Below are 20,036 nucleotides of genomic sequence, written 5' to 3'. Positions count from 1 at the left end.
GGTTTGGCAGTTAAACTGTGCAGAAAAAGCAGAGAACAGTGGAATGTGGGAAATCTACCCACTTACTCCCCGGAAGGAAAAAATATTAATCTGTTTTGCAATACAGAATAATGCTTTTCCCAAACATTTGTTCTTGAGTAGGGGTCACTGTTGCTTCTGTAACAAATTACACCACAATTTTAGTGGCTTAACCCAACATACATTTGCTATTCTATAGTTCTGGGGCTCAGAAATCTGAAATGGGTCTTTCTGTGCTAAAATCAAGGTGTTGGCAGGATTGCACACCTTTCTGAAGGCTCCAGGGGACAATCTGTTTCCTTGCTTGTTGTAGCCTTTAAAGTCCTCTCACATCTCTTGGACTCTGGCTCCTCCTTCCATCTTCAAAGCCAACGAAGTCAGATTTCTCGGACCTCTTTTCTATAGTCATCTCTCTCTCTCTCTCTCTGTCTGACTACAGCTGGGAAAAGTCTTCATCTTTCAAGAACTCATGTGATTATACTGAACCCACCTGGATAACCCAGGATAACCACTCCATCTCAGAGCCCTAAACCCATTACATCTACAAAGTGTCTTGCCATGTAAGGCAATAGTCACACGTTCCAGTGATGAGGATGAGGACATCTTTTGAAGGGAACATTTTTCTGCCTTCCCCACTGTGTACTAAACTTTTAAGCACAAGATGTGGCCCCATCTTTTGCATCTCCTTGCACTCAGCTAAAGCCTAAGGTTAAGCGAAACCTCCCTGGGAGCTGCCCTGGCACTGGTGTAGAGACCCAGGGAGCCAGCTCTGGATCAAGGCTGCCAGGGTTTCTTATCAATAATCTCACTATTCAAGTCTCATTTGGCCTTGGACAGTTTACCTTCCCTAAGTATCAGTGTGCTTATTTGTGAAAGGGGGATGGTTCCCAATTATAAGCAGATGGCACACTCAAATTACAGTAATTTGAGATTATAATAAAAAGATTTTAGGTCCTCTGACGTCTCTAGAATGTGTCATTGGTCAGTGTCCATTTTCCTCATTTACGTTGTATCTGACCTTCCTCAATCAGAGATTCTTTATTCTGTGGCTTGCCCAAAGCACCAGCTCTGCTCATATTTCCAAACAAACAATAGATTCTTCTACAAGAGAGACGATGCCTTCTAAGGCTTCACTATTCTAGCCAAGCTCAAGGGAAAGTCATTTCCTCTAAAGTATCATCAATAAGCTATTTGTTCACTGACCTAGAACATCATTCTTGCCTACTTTTTCTCTTCAGTGAAATGAAGAACAATGTTTTCCATAAAAGTAATTTATGAAGCAGTACATATGGTAATATTAAAACCATAAAAATAAACTTTCAGGAGACCAAACAGTGCAGTTTCATCTTTCCAGCCTAGCACTGTCCCTGGGTGATGTTAGGCTCAGTATACTGGGTAATTGGCTCCTGGCTTAACTAGTACCTAAATGCCTATTTAGTAATTCCTTGAATGTTGTTGCTAAGGTTCAAGAAATCTTGAAAATTCTACTTATTTAACATATTTCCAAAGCAGAATTATCTTAAAAATGTAAATGCCAAATTTACTTTAAATTCCAGATATCACTACCCCTGAGACCCTAAAATATTAAGTATCCTGTTCAATGCTGGATTCCAAGATAAAGTTGTTTAAGAATATAGCACTCATGTCATTTACTCATTCATTTACTGATGAATACATTTGATTATAGGACTTTCCTGGTGGCTCAGTGGTGAAGAATCTGCCCGCAATGCAGGAGACGCACGTTTGATCCATGGGTCAGGAAGATCCTCTGGAGAAGGAAACGGCAACCCACTCCAGTATTCTTGCCTGGGAAATCCCATGGACAGAGGAGATCTCACAGGCTATAGTCCATGGGGTTGCAAGAGTCAGACACAACTTAGCAACTAAACCACCACTGCCACATTCAATTATTCATTAATATGTATTTACTGAGCACTCACAATTAGGATTAAGTGGTAAGTAAAAAAAAAAAAAAACAAGCTAATAGGAAATGCGAGTACAAATTATGGTGATACAGGCTGCATGCAGAGAACAGATGAGAGATGAATCAAGATCTGCCCAGCAATCCCTCATGAATGTTCTTTAATACGAGGTCTTAGTGGTAGGCAGCATTACTTAGTGAACTGCACCCCATTTCCACTCCCCTCTTCCCTACTTCCATGTGGTGAAGAGGCTGGAAAAGTTAACTGCACTCTTCCCAGCTTTCTTTGCAACCACATGTTGCCATGTGACCCTGTTCTGGTCCATGAGACAAGAGCAGAGATCTGTTGGGATCTTCTGGGAAGGAATATGCTTTTCCAGATAAAAGGAACAAATATGGCTGTACCACTGGTCGCTGGTTCTTCCCACATTTCTACTTCTCTAACGTAGAAGTGATGTCTAGCGCTGGGGTAATCTTCTGGAAACCATGAAGGAATGGCCAAGATGGTGATTCAGGTAGAATTGGATAACTACAGTAATGCCGCAGCCACCCACATGCTGATTGCTTGTTATATGGGAAAAATACAGTAAGTCCCCTACATATGAATGAGTACCAAGCTGAGAGTGCATTCCTAAGTCCAGTTTGTTCGTAAGTCCAACAAATTTAGCCTAGGTGTCCAACCAACACAATCAGCTATATAGTACAGTACTCTAACAGGTTTATAATACTTTTCACACAACACATTAAAAAAACAAAAAATAGAGAAAACATTTTTAATCTTGAAGTACAGTAACTTTAAAAGCACAGTGCAATAACTTCTTAGCAGTGACAGCAACATCTCTGCTGCTTTTATGCTTGCTTCTAGACATCCTGGGCTTGAAAAAAAGATACTGGTCTATTGTTCTCCAGATAGTACTGTACAGTAAAGTATACAAAAGCACAGCCACTTGTGGATGATGCACACATGTGACAATGTATGCCAGGCATGTGAACTAACTTACATGGCTGGACAGGCAAATACATGTTTGCATCTTTGAAAGTTCACAACTTGAAGGTTTGTATGTAGGGGGCCTACTGTATCCCCTGTGTTTGGACTTTAAAAAAAATTTATTGAAGTGTGTATATATATGTGTGTGTGTGTGTGTGTGTATTCTTTTTCAGATGCTTTTCCATTAGAGATTATTATACTGAATATGGTTTCCTGTGCTATACAATAGGACATCTTTGTTTATCTGTTTATAGCAGTATATATGTGTTAATCCCAAACTCATGACTGATCCTCCCTGTCTTTCCCCTTGGTCACCATAAGCTTGTTTTCTATGTCTGTGAGTCAGTGTCTGTTTTGTATGTAAGTCCATTTGTGTCATATTTTAGGTTCCACATACAAGCAATACCATATGACAGTTGTCTTTCTGTCTGATTTACATCACTTAGTGTGATAATCTCTGCAAATTGCATTCATTCTTTTTATGGCTGAGAAACAGTCCACATACATCTGTATGTACACACTGCGTCTTCTCTGTCCATTCTTCTATTGGGGGACAGTTAGTTCGCTTCCATGTCTTGGCTATTGAAAACGGTGCTGCTGTGAACATTGCAGTGCATGTATCTTTTTTAATTATAGTTTTCTCTGAATATATGCCTCGGCATGGGATTGCAAGATCATATGGTAACTCTATTTTTAGTTTTTTGGGGAACCTCCATACTGTTCTGAATTTGGATTTTTAAAAACTTCTTGTCAAAAGCATTCTAGGCTGTGACAGAGGTTCAAAAGTAACTTTAACTGAACACAAATTAGGAGGCACTGCAATCTTGTCGTAAGTAGCACAAGGAATCTCAAATTCTGCTCTTGCCATTGAATGGGATGGAGAAAAAGGGAGGAAGCCTTTATGGTTCCCTTTCTGAGGGCTTCTGAAAGTGATATTCCTTAGTGTTTCCAGCTTTTTTTGGAACTCATACTTGGCTCTGCTATCTCCAACACAGACTAGATCCCTGAATCTTTCTGAAATTTATTAGTCCATGATGAAGAGGAACAGATTTGTCTTTTACCTGCTTTTTATAACCATAGAAACTAGATCAGGGCCTGGCACTCTGTAGATGCTCAATAAATGTTCACTAAACCAGTAGGTGAAGCTGAGAACATTTACAAGTTTAGAACAGCAGTGTTCTGTGTTTTTAAAAGTAAGAGTGAGAAATGGCCTGATCTTATGGAACACATATGGGACAGAGCATGCTCAGTGAAGCATGCCCATTTTGGATTAAGAAATATGATTATCATTTGCCAGCTCTGATTCCTGCCTCCAGGCTGATAAGATGTGTCCAAAGAGTCATTTTCACTCATTCGCAGACACCAAAACAGAAGGGGTTTTTAATGAATGCAGGAGCTGAAGTGACAGTCATTAGTAGCTAGAAATAGACAACTGATTGCAAAGTCAAGATGAAATGCTTCAATAAAAAAGACCCTCGTGCCTGAGGCATGCTCTGTCTTCTTTGCTGAAGTTGGGGTGGACTTTTTTTTTTTTAATAATAGCAGCATAGTTGGCCTATTCTTGAAGTTTTCTAATCTTCCACTGAGGAAGAATTGGAGGAGCTAAATAAATTAGTTTTGGGTAATTAATTTACACAAACAAAACTAATATTGGCCGTTAGTCATTTCTGTTAGGCATGCCATCTATCCAAGTAGAGATGGAGCTGGCCATGAAGGGCAGTGTCAGGGCCTCTTTGGATCATGTCTCTGTCTGGCTTCTGATGCCATCTGTCCAAAATGATTTCTCAAAACATCAAAACTCCCTGGTCCTGCCCAGGGACCTTTCCCTCACCTTGCACTGCTCAGCACAGGGAACGTCAGCACAGGGCAGATGGGCAGAAGGGGAACCCAGCAGCCTGATTGCTGCTCCTAGTCTTTCCTCGCAGACACAGCTTTGTATCTGTCAGGTCAGAGAAGTCTCGCATGTTTTAGAATTAGAAATTTTAGTTTAGCAACCAGGGCTATCACTGTAGAGATGAGGGACCTAAAGTCCAGAGAGGTTAAATAACTTGTCCAAGGTCAACACAGCAAGTCAGTGAAACTGAGGCTGGCATTTCTCTTGGGCCTCAGACCAGTGTTCTTCCTAGCATCCTGCTGTGGCTTCAGTTTGTAAACAGAGGATTGCTTCTCCTCACTCCTCTCTTAACACCGCATGGCTATTTCAGTGAGTTACACCTACAGTCGTCCTAATAGTCCTCATTTCAGAGAAAACCCACTATGGTACAGTGAGTGGCTTCCATTTTTCCTGCTGTTTTACGTGCTTGTCAGTGCTTTGAGCTTTGAGCTCCTTGAAGAGGGGTGTCTGGTTGCTGTGAGCCATCCAGGCAGAACTGGTCGAGCTGGCCATGTGGTTTCTCCGCATGGCTTGGCTGTCAGATAAGGGCCACCTGCTTATTGATTGGCTCAGTGTCACTTAGGTCCAGCATGCTCCCTGGTGACACAGAACGTCATATTAAAGGATGACAGGGAATTGATGTTGCTCTTCTTCAGGAACAAAAGGTACCAGAAGTTAGACGGAACTGAATAGTCAAGAAAACAAAAGTGTATACCTCCCCTCTCCCCACCCCCAACCCGGAAGCTGTGATCTACCAATAGAAGATAAATCCAGTCAAGCCCCTGAGACCAAGAGGGAAAATGCTGAGTAACAAGATACCAGCAGTCGTTGGACCAGAATAAACCCTGAGAGGGTTGAGAATCTGATTATCTGGATCAATTTCTTTTTTCTCCTATACACTCTTAGGCCTGAACTAAACTTTCCCTTCAATGCAAACAGTATTAAGTGCTTTCTATCTACAAAGCATGTTGTCAGGCACTGGTTGAGGATATAAGATGAATCTTAGATTTGATAGAAAGAACTTGGGCATTGGAGATAAGAAGAATTGGGTAAGAAATCCTGGCTTTGCCACTTTCTAGCTATGTGTCCTAGGATAAATCACTTAACCTTTCTGAGTTTTAGTTTCAATATCTTTGTTAAATAAATTTTAAGACAAAGAATATTGATAGTTGATTTTAAATACCTAGGATTGATCATAACATAGATGTTCTGAAAATGTTTGCCATTATAATTTATATAAGCTCCTGGGAACCCACTTTTGAATTTTTGGTGGGTCTGTACTCTTAGCATTTCTCTGTACACAATGAAAAAGAAATTCAAAGACAGTATTATTAGCTGATGTCACAGTGAACCATGCTATGGAATCAAACTCAGCGACCGCAGATTTGCCTGACATAATGCTGGTAGAATTGACCTTAAGAATTTTTAATCACATAATGAATAGGGTAGGTAGAATTTCTACATTCTTTAAAAGGTTTGGATTCTAGGATACTACACCTCTAAAATTTATTGATTCTTGTTACTAGGTATTTGTATGGCTTCATCAATTTTGAAAATGCATGTTTTCCCCAGAGCTCTACGTATCAGTCAGCAATAGCCACAACTTTCCTGCATAGTAAATCACTCCAAACTCAGTGGCACACAACAAGCATGTATTTTTCACTAACAAGTCTACAGCTCAGCTGACTTTTAACCACAGGGAAGTTGGACCACTGTCTTACACGATCTTTGACTGATCTACCTATGTGTTGCATCCCTTCTGCTCTGGATGTCTCTCACCTTCCTTGGAACAACAACCATCTGATGCAGGAGGGTAAGGGAGGAGGGTGAGCATCACCATCCAGGTATATTGAAAGTCTCTGCTCATATCACAGTCAGTAACATTATATTAGCCATGCAAGTCACATGGCTAAGCCCCAAAGTAAAGAAGCAGACTTTTAGCCCATCATGAAGCCAGGGTAAGGATCTGGGTTTACATTAATACTGTGAAGGAATTAGGAACTAGGGACCAATGAAACATTATTCTACACCTCCGATGTTATAAACTATTACTGGAACATTATCCCCTTTCTGGTCACTTAAGGTGATTGTCCTGTCATCTCTGATGAGTGATCTAACCCATGGTACATGGTGGGCCACCATAAGAAGATGGATCTTCTTCTTTAGTAAATAAGTCCTTTTAAGATTCAATGGTGTGATAAAGCCACTAAACAGAGCAGAAGAAAAAGAATCATGGAGATGACCTCTGCCAGTCTTTAAATCCAGTCCATATCACTAAAATGGAACTTTTACCAATTAGTGTCAAGTCAGAGGTCTAATTGAATTGAAATATTGGCTTTCCTCTAATTCCGAGTAATTTTCAAGCCATAAAAGCAATGATGTAACTGATACTTCTGGTTTCACATAGCACACTAAGCCAAAAGCATAGATTATTTTGAAAATACAATCACTTTTCTAGGAATAACTCTCATGGACTATCAATAAGTAGTAAATACTCAAACTATTTTGAATCACTGGGTTGAGTTTATAGGACAGAAGGTGGGGCCCTAGCTGAGACTATGAATAAGACTATGGATGAAAATCCTCCTGTACAGAATACAGGTCTTCAGAGAAGGACCCTTTTTCCTGGTGTTATATATTCAACCACTGCCTAAGGGACCAGGAGCTTAAGTTCTTTCTCACTGTCAGTCCTTCTCAGGGAAATCAAGGAATATCCAGGGGAGAATGGTCTCCTTGTTTGGATTGTTTTCTGAGACTCTTATTGGGTGACGGAGCATCCCAGGGGTCAGAAGCCTGATCTCTGGGGTGTGCAGCTGGATTCAAGTTCAGGGCTACCACCGGGTATCTGTGTGACCTTGGGAAGGTGGTTTAACCTCTAAGGTGGTCACTGATGCTGCTCACAGGTGGTCAGCTCCCCTCCCTTCCTGGCACCCAAAAGACTGTCTCCTTTGTGGTTGGGTGTTGACTCATTTTGTCCAAAGAGCTGTGACATTATTATATTAACGTCTGGGCTATAGCATGTAATAACTCATGCAAGAATCTTCAGAATTCTCTCTTGTCCCTCTAACACAATGACCAGCAACATTCAAGATGATGGCTGCTCCATCAGCCTGGGTCCCAAAGAAACTGCAATGAGCACAGTCCCCCTTTTGACCTCTAATAACTTGTAGCACTAGAGAGAAAAAATTGGTTATATTAAACCATTGTGATTTTGAGAGTTATTTGTTACCACAACTTAGCCTAGTCTAGCCAGATTGATACATCTCACCAAATCTCAATTTCTTTATCTAACAATGAGGATAATAGTGGAATTGAAGTTGTGGAGTACTCAGGGGAATGAAATAGGATAATATGTGTCTAGTACTTAGAAGAGTACTACATAATAAAGTCTAAATATATTTTGGCTATTGTATGTTATTATTACATTATGTCTTATCCTAACTTTGTCTCTATCAAGTTATCTGTTTCTTGCAAATAAGTTATTAGTCATGTGACCTTGAGAAACTCACCCACGAATTGCTATGCTAGTACATTAGACTAGCTAAACTACAGCTTTAAATTCCTAGACTTAAAATTATGTGACTTATATGGAAGTACTCAGAGAATCCATCCTGGTGTTTCAACTACATTCTGTTGCTTAGGGGAACAAAATAAGTGATAAAGCTAAACACTATCTTCTCTTCTTTTCCAGTTGCCCTCCCCTACCACTGGACAAACAAAAAGATCTATGTCCTTGTTACAGGCTGCTCTCCATCCTATTCTGAAGATTTCAGCCCAGGGAATTACATGCCTTGTAAATTCTCAGCTACAGATTGGTTTTCCAAGTTAGACACCTGTATTCTTGGTCGTCCATCTCCTCTCTCTGTTCTTTTTTCAGTATATGTACACAGTATCTGGTTTCATCAATACAATTTCACCTGGCTCCAGGCCATAGCCCACCATGGCCTTTCTCCTGATAGCGTGGTCTTCCCTAGTCCAAAAGGAGAGGATCCTGTTCTTGGCTCGAGGCAACCCCCTTCACACCACCACTCACAACCGTGAGACTTGTCCTCCAACTTCTCCAGATCAGCACTTTCCATGTCTTGATTTGGATACTTTTTCTCCTGTGCCACTCTGGCTGGATTCTTCTCTGGTCCCAAAGGCGGCCCTGCCTATACTTCCAAACAGCTGTGTGTTAATATATTAGAGGAAATTTCCTTTTCTTTAGGTTGAATATGGCAATTTCATGTGATTCAAATTATATATAAATCCAGTCTGGGAAAGAGGAGGAACTTCATCACATACATACTGAATTACACGTTGGATCCCATCAAGAATTTTTTTTCTCCCTACCTTACTGAACTGGGGGCACGGCCTTGTTCTTACAGATCATGCTTTTTGCTCTTTATATATAACCCCCCGGCCTCTGCATCCCCAGCACAAGACCCAAAGCAGATCCTGCTGCTATGTTTATTGACACAGCAGAGGCCTTTCCTGGTATCTCTTGTTGGCGTCCATGTTCCCACATTTTGGCTGTTTATAAAAGTACCATTTGCTATTACTTTGTGAGATGCAATAACACTTCCTTTCTTTAATCTCTTTCAGATTGAAGACATCATTACAAAGATGCAAGATGACAAGACAGGGGGTGTGCCCGTCAGAACAGTGAAGAGCTTTCTCTCCAAAATCCCCAGTGTTGTCACAGGTAAATGTTCTCCTTACAAGGTATTGATGGCAACAAGAAAAGATTGCTGAAGTGTTGTGTAGCCTTGACTGTGACCTGGGAGGCGCCTAATAATTTGTGAATGACAAGCATAATATGTTCAGTGTGCTTCTTACATAAAGTCAAGTTCTCGTCCTGGTTTCTAGGAAGAAGCTACTCTTTGTCAAGTCATTAATATCATCAGTAAGTAATAATATTGAAAAAGAATGGTCTGACCAGCCTATGGTTGAGGCTTCTGGAAAGAAATAAGCTCATTAATAAGCTAGCCATTTGCCCTATGGGATGTGTACAAACATATAGTATTAAAGAAATTATTTTATATTTAAATAAGCTTCAAGAAAGTCTTATATTCTTCTACGAAATGCCTTTAAGTGTTCTAATTGATTGTACTTGAACTTCCAAAAGAAGTGGTTGTAAGTTTTTCTGCATTACTTTGGGGTTTGTGTGTTTTGTGTGCTCAAATATCTCTTTAAAAATTGTTAATTGTAAAATCTATCAAACACATGGGTATAGTTTCAAGAATAGAACTGTCACATGTACCACCTATACCACCATGGCGCTTCATAAATAATGCATAATAGGTATCTTAGAGACCCTGGGGAGCATAGTGGATGGCATCTACCTCCCTTTCCATTGGAGAAACCACTATCTACTTCTATACTAAACATATTGTTGCTCTTCTTCACAATCTTTCCACATATGGGTGTATCCTTTACTATCCAAACAAGTAACCAAATAAATTAAAATAAAATTTTAGATAACTCCCTAACTATTAAAATCTGGCTGTTTGCTTTCCAATCTGGGGGAACCAAAAGGACTAAGTATCTACTGCATACCTAAGAATGGCTAAATAAAAATCCTGACAATACCAAGTGGTGGTGAGTTTTTGGAGCAACTGGAACTCTTGTTGGTGGGAAGATAAAATGATGCAGCTATTCTGAAAGTTTCTTATAAAGTTAAGTATATGCTTACCATATGACCCAGCAATCCCTAGGCACTTATCCAAGAAAAATGAAAACTTGTATTCAGACAAAAACTTGTCAGTATTCATAACGGCTTTATTAATGATCTCCAGACTGGAAACAACCCAGATGCCTTTCAGTGAGTGAATGAATAAACAGACTGTGGTGCATCCAAATCCAGCAATGAAAAGGAGTGGGCTACTAAGATATGCACCAACTTGGATGGATCTTGAAGTTATTTGTCTGAATGGAAAAAAGTCAGTCTCAAAAGATTACATACTATGGTATTCCACTTATAGGACATTCTAAAATATAAACAAACCAAAAAAGCACAAAACCTATAGTGATGGAGAGTGGCTCACTAGTTGAGAAGGACTGGGAGTATGATGGAATTCCATGAATTCCATAGAACAGTTCTGCATTCTGACTGGGTCGGTGGTGATGACACAAATCTAATCATAGGTCAAGGTGCATAAAACAGCACACCAGAAAAGTCTTCATACTATACGTTACTTTAAAAAAGAAATACACTCAGTTGAAGTATCCACAAATATGCCAACTGATTATTTAGACTGTCACTGTCTGAACTCAAGTACCAAGTGGATTTGGATAATGAACAATGCTTGTATTCTTAGTGTTCTCTAATTTTGAAATTTATATAAATGGAATTATGCCCTAATATTGGCCATAATATATTTTTCATACTTTTCTGGATTTTACTTGATAAACTCTTGTTTAGGATGTCTATCTATTTTCGTGGGCAAGATTGGTCTGTTGTTTTTCTTACTTACCCTCCTTGCTGGTTTTGTTACCAAAGTTATGCTAGTTTCAAAAGTCTACAAGCAATAAATGCTGGAGAGGGTGTGGAGAAAAGGGAACCCTCTTACGCTGTTGGTGGGAATGCAAACTAGTACAGCCACTATGGAGCAGTGTGGTGATTCCTTAAAAACTAGAAATAGAACTGCCTTATGACCCAGCAATCCCACTGCTGGGCATACACACTGAGGAAACCATAATTTAAAGAGACATGTGTACCCCAATGTTCATCGCAGCACTGTTTATAATAGCCAGGACGTGGAAGCAACCTAGATGTCCATCAGCAGATGAATGGATAAGAAAGCTGTGGTACATATACACAATGGAGTATTACTCAGCCATCAAAAAGAACACATTTGAATCAGTTCTAATGAGGTGGATGAAACTGGAGCCTATTATACAGAGTGAAGTAAGCTAGTTTCATGAGATGAACCGTGGTGTACATCTCTTTTGTTGACATTCTGTTGTCCTTTGAAAAATAATTTTACCCTTAATCTAGTTTTTAGATATTTCAATTGTTTTATTTTTATTTGTAGATGATGTTCCATCTGGTTCTTCTTTCAATATGTGTTCTCATTCATTCAACAAATATTTACTGAGTATTTACTATTTTCTAAGCATTATTGGCACTGGGAATTTAGAAGTAAATTGAATAGATGAAAATTTCTGCTCTCATGGAATTTATATTCTAGTGGAGGAGACAGCAAAATAATAAGGAAAGTTTTTAGAATTTCAGTAGTGAGAAAGACCAAGGACAAAAATTAAGTATGAAGAGGGGGATAGGAGTGTTAAAAATCTGGAACCAGTGGCCAAGCAAGGACTTCCTGAGTAGGTTACATTTGAGTAAAGATGGAAGGAGATGAGGGGTTGAATTATGTGGATGTTGTGGGAAAAAGCATTCCCAAAAGCCAGAGCTAAAACTCCAAAGTTAGTATGTTCCTGGAGTCTTGAGGAACTAAGAAGAGGGAGCTACAGCAGAGTGAAGAATGAAATGTCCCTGGTGATCCGCTGATTAGGATTCCAGGCTTCCACTGCAGGGGGCATGGGTTCAGCTTCTGGTCAGGGAGCTAAGATTCCGTAAGCTGCATGGCACAGCCGAAAAGGAAAAATGCAGTACAGCGAAGGGAAGAAAGGATAATAGAGATGAAGTCAGAGTGATAATAGTGAGCCAAATCTTGTAGCCTCTAGGTCCTAGGACGCCTGGAGGACTTTGAGCATGAGTGACATGCTCTGACTTATGTTTCAGTAGGATCACTCTGTTTCTTTCTGCTTACTCTGAGGAGTTTGATTGTTGATTGGATTTTTTTTAATATTGAGCTGATTGTATATTTTGAAAATTAATCCCTTGTTGGTCGCACCATTGGCAAATATTTTCTCCCATTCTGTAAGTTGTTTTTTAGTTGTGTTATGGTTTCCTTTGCTGTGCAAAAACTTTTAAGTTTAATTAGGTCCCATTTGTTTATTTTCATTTTTATTCCCATTACTTTAGAAGACAGATCCAAAAAGATATTGTGGTGATTTATGTCAAAGACTGCCCTGCCTATGTTTTCCTCTAGGAGTTTCTATAGTATTTGATCTTACCTTTAGGTCTTTAATCCATTTTGAGTTTATGATGTTAGAGAATGTTCTAATTTCATTCTTTTATATGTAGATGTCTAGTTTCCCCAGCATCACACATTAAAGAGACTGTCTTTTCTTCATTGTATATTTTTTGCCTCCTTTGAGATTAATTGTATGTTTATTTCTGGACTTTCTAACTTGTTCCATTGATCTGCATGTCTGATTTTGCAAAAACTTCATTTTTAGACATACTAAATTTTGGGGACCTATTATACATTCAACTGGAAATAACAAGTAGGCACTTGGGTTTGTGGATGTAGCTTTTTAAGGGAGAGACTGAGCTGAGACATAAGTCATTGGCATATGGATGGTATTTAAAGCCATGGGATTAATGAGCTCACCAAGGGAGTGAGCACAGATAGAAAACATAGTCTGAGTCCCGAAACTTGGTATACACTAGTATACAGAATCTAGTCATGCAGAAAAGAAGAAATCAAAATAAACGGAGAAAGCACAGTTGGAGGTGAGGAATATTAGGAAAATATGTTTTCTTTGAAGCCAAATTTTCTAGCAAGTATTTCCAGCAAGAGTAGATTTGATCTACTATATGAAATGTAGCTGATACTCAAATAAAAACTGAGAATCAACCACTGAATTTAGTAGCATTGGCTCCACTGCTGACCTTGGTAGGTTCATGTTCTATGAAGCATTGAGAGCAAAAAGTCTTATTGGAGGGAGTTCAAGTCAGAATGGGAAGAGAGTGAATCGAGTTTTTTAACCTTTGTAGGAGTTTTTCATAACAGGGAAAAGTGCAAGTAATATCTAAATAGGGAAATGAGATTAGGATATGTAGGTTTTTAAATTAATATGAAAGTCACAGTATGTTTGTATGATGATGGGAATGATTCAATAAAGAGGAAAAATAGTGCAGGGGAAAGAGGGAAAATTCAAGGAGTGATTTCCACAAGAAGGTAAGGGATTGAATGTGATGCACCAGTACGTGGGTAGCTTTAGCCAAAAACATATACAGGGTATTCATAGGAAGAGGAGGGGAGGCATAGCAAATACACAAGGGTACAAATAATTGTTTAAATGTTCTTAGTAATAATGGAAGCAAAAAAGGTAGAGATGTTAGAGGATTGGGGAGAGATTAGAAGTTATGAAATAGTCATTTAGGGGAGTAAAGGGATTGGACGAGGGAAACAGAGTTTTGACTCCTAGGTAGCATTAGGGACCCTCTTGATTGTTATTAATATTTGTGAATTTAAAGAGAGGCAAATCTTTCTCCAGCCACATTCAACTCCCTTGAGTTTGAGCATGTATCAAGTAGAAAATTAGACTTCATTAGAAGTCCTTAAAAGACTATAGCAAGCATCAGAGTGTGATAAATCAAAGAGAGGCAAGAGAATAACTAAAATGATTGACCATTAAATTTTAACTGAGTAAGGGGGAAAGTGAGAATAAGATGGTAAAGAACAGTGAAGAGTAATGATTACAATAAATTTCTAGGTTCCAATGGCAAAGGAGTTTTGGAGCTGGAGGTGTGAGAAAGAGAGCCAGAAATATAAGAGATGGTGATTGGATAGTAGAATATCTGAAACTGAGGTTGTAGAGGTTGCAGTCAATTGGTGATGACAAGATGGAAGGTATGACCATGGGAATAAGTGACTGAGATAGGGTGGGAGTCAAGGAACTAGGAGGTCGTGATTTTGGAAGAGTGAGCTCTCCAGATATTGAAATCACTTCTGAGGAGTGTTAGAGAGGGTACTTGTAAGTCTTTATATAGAATGAGACACAAGGACCCACGAATCAGTATGTGACTGTCACAGCAAGGGCTACAGGTGATTTAATCCAATGTCAAGAGAGTAAAAGCTAAGTGTTCTTTTGAGAAGAGGGAGGGATTGAAGACTGAATGAAACCATGAGAAACAGAGATTGTTTACCTATCTTCAAACCCTATAGAATAACAGGCATGGGGCAGGGAAGATAGCCACCACCTAAGAGGGCTACAGGGAAGCAGGGCTATTGGGTAAGAGCAAGATATAGGAAATATTAACTGAAAAGGCTAAGGATATAAAAAAAAATCTTACCATGTTTTTGAGCATATGTTCCAGAGAGCAGATGAAAGCATTTCAGGAAATGGTGAGTCTGTGACCTGGGCAATAAATGCACATGGTTCCTCTGTACCATGCACTAGGGTGGGCATGGGAGATGTAATGGTGAATAAAAACTTCATCTCTGCTTTTGAAAATTTTTAATCTAGTGAGAGAAACAGATACAGGTAGACCAATAGTTATATGAGCTATGTGCTATTATAGAAGATTACCCACAAAGCCCAGAGGAGAGAATCATGAGTTTTCCTTGAGTATATCTAGGACATTTCCCTAAGGATGTATCAGTTCACTTCAGTTCAGTCGCTCAGTCGTGTCCGACTCTTTGCGACCCCATGAATCGCAGCACGCCAGGCCTCCCTGTCCATCACCAACTCCCAGAGTTCACCCAAACCCGTGTCCATCGAGTCGGTGATGCCGTCGAACCATCTCATCCTCCGTTGTCCCCTTCTCCTCCTGCCCTCAATCTTTCCCAGCATAGGGTCTTTTCCAATGAGTCAGCTCTTCACATCAAGTGGCCAAAGTATTGGAGTTTCAGCTTCAACATCAGTCCTTCCAGTGAACACTCAGGACTGATCTCCTTCAGAATGGACTGGTTGGATCTCCTTGCAGTCCAAGGGACTCTCAAGAGTCTTCTCCAATACCAGTTCAAAAGCATCAATTCTTCAGCGCTCAGCTTTCTTTATAGTCCAACTCTCACATCGATACATGACCACTGGAAAAACCATAGCCTTAACTAGACGGACCTTTGTTGGCAAAGTAATGTCTCTGCTTTTTACTATGCTGTCTAGGTTGGTCATAACTTTCCTTCCAAGGAGTAAGCGTCTTTTAATTTCATGGCTACTATCACCATCTGCAGTGATTTTGGAGCCCAGAAAAATAAAATCTGACACTGTTTCCACTGTTTCCCTATCTATTTGCCATGATGTGATGGGACCAGATGCCATGATCTTAGTTTTCTGAATGTTGAGCTCTAAGCCAACTTTTTCACTCTCCTCTTTCACCTTCATCAAGAGGCTTTTTAGTTCCTCTTCACTTTCTGCCATAAGGGTGGTGTCATCTGCATATCTGAGGTTATTGATATTTCTCCCGGCAATCTTGATTCCAGCTTGTGCTTCCTCCAGCCCAGCGTTTCTCATGATGTACTCTGCATAGAAGTTAAATAAGCAGGGTTACAATATACAGCCTTGATGTACTCCTTTTCCTATTTGGAACCAGTCTGTTGTTCCATGTCCAGTTCTAACTGTTGCTTCCTGACCTGCATACAGATTTCTCAAGAGGCCGGTCAGGTGGTCTGGTATTCCCATCTCTTTCAGAATTTTCCAGTTTATTGTGATCCACACAGTCAAAGGCTTTGGCATAGTCAATAAAGCAGAAATAGATGTTTTTCTGGAACTCTCTTGCTTTTTCCATGATCCAGTGGACGTTGGCAATTTGATCTCTAGTTCCTTTGCCTTTTCTAAAACCAGCTTGAACATCTGGAAGTTCACGGTTCACGTATTGCTGAAGCCTGGCTTGGAGAATTTTAAGCATAACTTTTCTAGCTTGTGCTGCTGCTGCTGCTGCTAAGTCGCTTCAGTCGTGTCCGACTCTGTGCGACCCCAGAGACGGCAGCCCACCAGGCTCCGCATCCCTGGGATTCTCCAGGCAAGAACACTGGAGTGGGTTGCCATTTCTTTCTCCAAAGCATGAAAGTGAAAAGTGAAAGTGAAGTCACTCAGTCATGTCCGACTCTTAGCGACCCCATGGACTGCAGCCCACCAGGCTCCTCCGTCCATGGGATTTTCCAGGCAAGAGTACTGGAGTGGGGTGCCCTTGCCTTCTCCTACTGGCTTGTGAGATGAGTGCAATTGTGCGGTAGTTTGAGCATTGCCTTTCTTTGGGATTTGAATGAAAACTGACCTTTTCCAGTCCTGTGGCCACTGTTGAGTTTTCCAAATTTGCTGGCATATAAAGTGCAGCACTTTCACACTGAGGATGTATATCAGTTATCTATTGCTGTATAACCAGCTACCACAAACCATAAAGATTTTTCATCTTTCACAATTATGATTCTGTGATTAGCAATCCAGGCAGTTCTTCTGCTGGTCTTTCCCATGTGGTCCTAGTCATCCACTGGTTCATTTGAGGCTAGAGGGTCTATGATGGTCTCAACTCACTTGCTTGGCAGCAATGCCTTCTCTTTTCTGAGGCTTCTGTTCATCGCCACATTGCCTTGTATCCCATGGTATGCTACACTGGGCTGCTTCACAGCCTGATGATGTCCAGAGTTTCAAGAGAGAGAGGATGAAAACAGAAAGGCTTCAGACCCAGGCTCCAGAACTCATACAAGGTCAAGTTCACCACTGTCTATTCTTTGAAGCAAGTCACAAGACCAGCCTAGATTGAAGAGGATGGAGAAATCAATTCCATCTGCTGTTGTAGGAGTAGCAATGTCACACTGACATAGGGAGACATGATTCATTGGAGGCCATTATCCTAATGACCTACCACAGGAAATAATTTTAGAACTAAGTGTTACTCAAGAGGAAAAAAATGACCTGGGGAAGGTCATTTCAAGTGGAGGAAATAAAATTTTCATAGGTTCAAATACAGGAAAAGTATGCCAGGTCTCAGCAGGGATGAGCTTGTTTATGTGTTCGGAGTTTAAGATTCAGTTATGTATGTTCAATCCCTGGGTCAGGAAGATCCTCTGGAGAAGGAAATGGCAACCCACTCCAGTACCCTTGCCTGGAAAATCCCATGGACGGAAGAGTGTGGTAGACTACAGTCCGTGGGGTCGCAAAGAGTCGGATACGACTGAGCGACTTTCAATTCACATGTATGTTTGAGGAGAGGAATGCACAGGAAGGACAGCCACAGGAATTAAAAGGATATTAGATTTAACCTTAATAACAGGTTACAAAGAAACCTTGACTTGTGGATTTTATCCTAAAGATAATGGACTGCCATCAGAGGTTTTAAAATAGGAGGATAAATCATAGTTATATATTAGAAGTGTATGAAAGATGGAGCAGGAAGAGATAGGAAATCTGAGACTACTTAGGGGATCTTTAGAAGAGGGGTCTAAGCAAAAACTAAGGAACCACCACCACAGCTCTGCTGAAACAACTTTAGAAAAATCAACTTTAGAGCCACACCTGATTTAATCTTCACAGAAATCCTATAAGAGAATAATTGGTATCTCCATCTTATAATCGAAGAACTGCAAATTCAAAGGCAGACATTACTTTTCCAAGATCACACAGCTAGTTAGTGGCAGGACCTGTGCTTTGAGGGCCCACTGTGAAAGAATGTAAGATTTAAGACATCTGAGGAAAAGGTTGAATATAAGATCCATAGGACTTGGTGACTAGATGTGGGGCATAAAATCCATTTAAAATTGAATCCAAGTTAACATGATGGATTGAATGCATACATCTTTTCTCTTCTGAAATGACACAAAAATCATGATAAAGGAATTTTTTAAAAGATGTAATCCCAAAGTTGGAGGCCATTAGTATAATGATCGAACATGGAAAGTAAACATCATCCTTGGATTAAACAGCGTTGAGAAGATAGTCCAGTAAAAAAAAAAAAAAAGAGGAAATAATGCTTCACTGTCTAGATGCAACACTATGGCAGAGATCCATGGAGAGTTGCTTTCAAACGTAGGAGATAATGACCACAAAATTCAGGAATCTGAAAAGCTTATAGATGAACCATAACTAACAATGCTGAGACAACCTAAACCATCACTAGTCAATGGAGAAAGTTAAGAAACGGCTCTGTTTAAATGATGGAGTCCTCAGAAGACTCACACTAGTAGCGTCAGTAGACCATTCTATCGAGTTAGAATGTATTTTACTAACATACTCACCTTCTGATGAATCACCACCACTTAACCAGACACTAACTTAGTGTCTACTGTCAAGTAAGATCAGGTCCCTTACAGCCAGCACAGCCCAGGCTGGGGTTGAGGTGGCCAGTCAAACCCCAGGATAGGAGGTAAATCTCATACTCGACCTGTCCAAAGTATCAAACATATCATTCAGCCAGGACCTGTCATGGCACAATAAATAATTACCAGTTAGACTACAGGAAATTCATTCGACAACTCCAACCAGTACCCAAGAACTTCAGCCTACACCAATGAAGATTTCCATTACAATTCTTTTGATGGAGCCACAGTTGCAGTCAATCCCAAGAGTGTTATGTTCAGACCCACAGCCTGAGCTAGTACCAGCACAGCAGCTCCAAGCTCTTCACCCCTACCAACCACCTCTAGAGAAAACCCTGGGATGGTATTTCAGGAAATCATTATTCCTCTTCACTCTCCTAACATTGCTTGTAGTAGAGTGGAGAGCCACATACAGAGAAAATCTACATTGCTGAGACTTTTGGATACCAAACCCAGTAGAAATCCACAAATATATGGCCACTCTATTACTATGCCAATGGAGGCTTTATCTACAGAACAGTCATCACCTTTTTCTCCTGCTCAGCAGACTCCCCCAGCCTTTTAACCCTTTGTGAAGTAAGCAGTCTCCCATCACAAACCAGCAAACACCCTTTCAAACATTTCTGGAGTTTTATCACCTCCAGGAGGCAACAGCTGGGAGTAGCCTTATCTCTTCTGTAATGGGAATCCCTTTCCTTACTAAAGATTGGAAGGTAAAGATTAAGAATAGATGTATGTATATGTATTCCTATAACCAAATCACTTTGCTACACAACAGAAATGAACAACTTTGTAAATCAACTATACCTCAGTAAAAATTAGAAAATAAGAAAAACTAAAATGACAGTAACAACGGAAAAGAATGATGAAACTGATTTAACGAGCATAGTGTTTCTCTCTTCCACTGCTAGACAACAAACTGTCCACACCTACGTGCGACCAACCCGTTGGGAAAATAGTGATTTCAGTAGGAGAGAAGAGACAAATAACATGATGACAAAGGGCCTCTGGTGAAAGCTGAGAAGGGCAAGTTTCCTCCCAAAGACTGTGCTACTGAGGAGCAGGTGTGTCCCAGTGCATCCAGGATACCATCACTAACACGAGCTCTAGGAAACGACCGATCACCACTTTCTCAGCAGCCTGGTG

General features: G+C 40.2%; 1 protein-coding gene across 15 annotated transcripts in view; it reads left to right on the top strand.

Annotated features, from left to right (window-relative positions):
- RGS6 (regulator of G protein signaling 6) overlaps nt 1–20,036 on the top strand; it is a 618,392-nt gene that overhangs the window by 407,019 nt on the left and 191,337 nt on the right. For all 15 annotated transcript variants that reach the window (XM_070377601.1, XM_070377604.1, XM_070377600.1 and 12 more), the window contains one exon: nt 9,385–9,484. In XM_070377601.1, the coding sequence (XP_070233702.1) occupies nt 9,385–9,484 (100 nt within the window). The remainder of the gene's footprint in view (nt 1–9,384; nt 9,485–20,036) is intronic.

This window comes from Bos mutus, chromosome 10 (genome assembly GCF_027580195.1).
Source record: "Bos mutus isolate GX-2022 chromosome 10, NWIPB_WYAK_1.1, whole genome shotgun sequence".
Classification (NCBI taxonomy): Eukaryota; Metazoa; Chordata; class Mammalia; order Artiodactyla; family Bovidae; genus Bos; species Bos mutus.
This window is presented reverse-complemented; position numbering and strand designations above follow the sequence as displayed.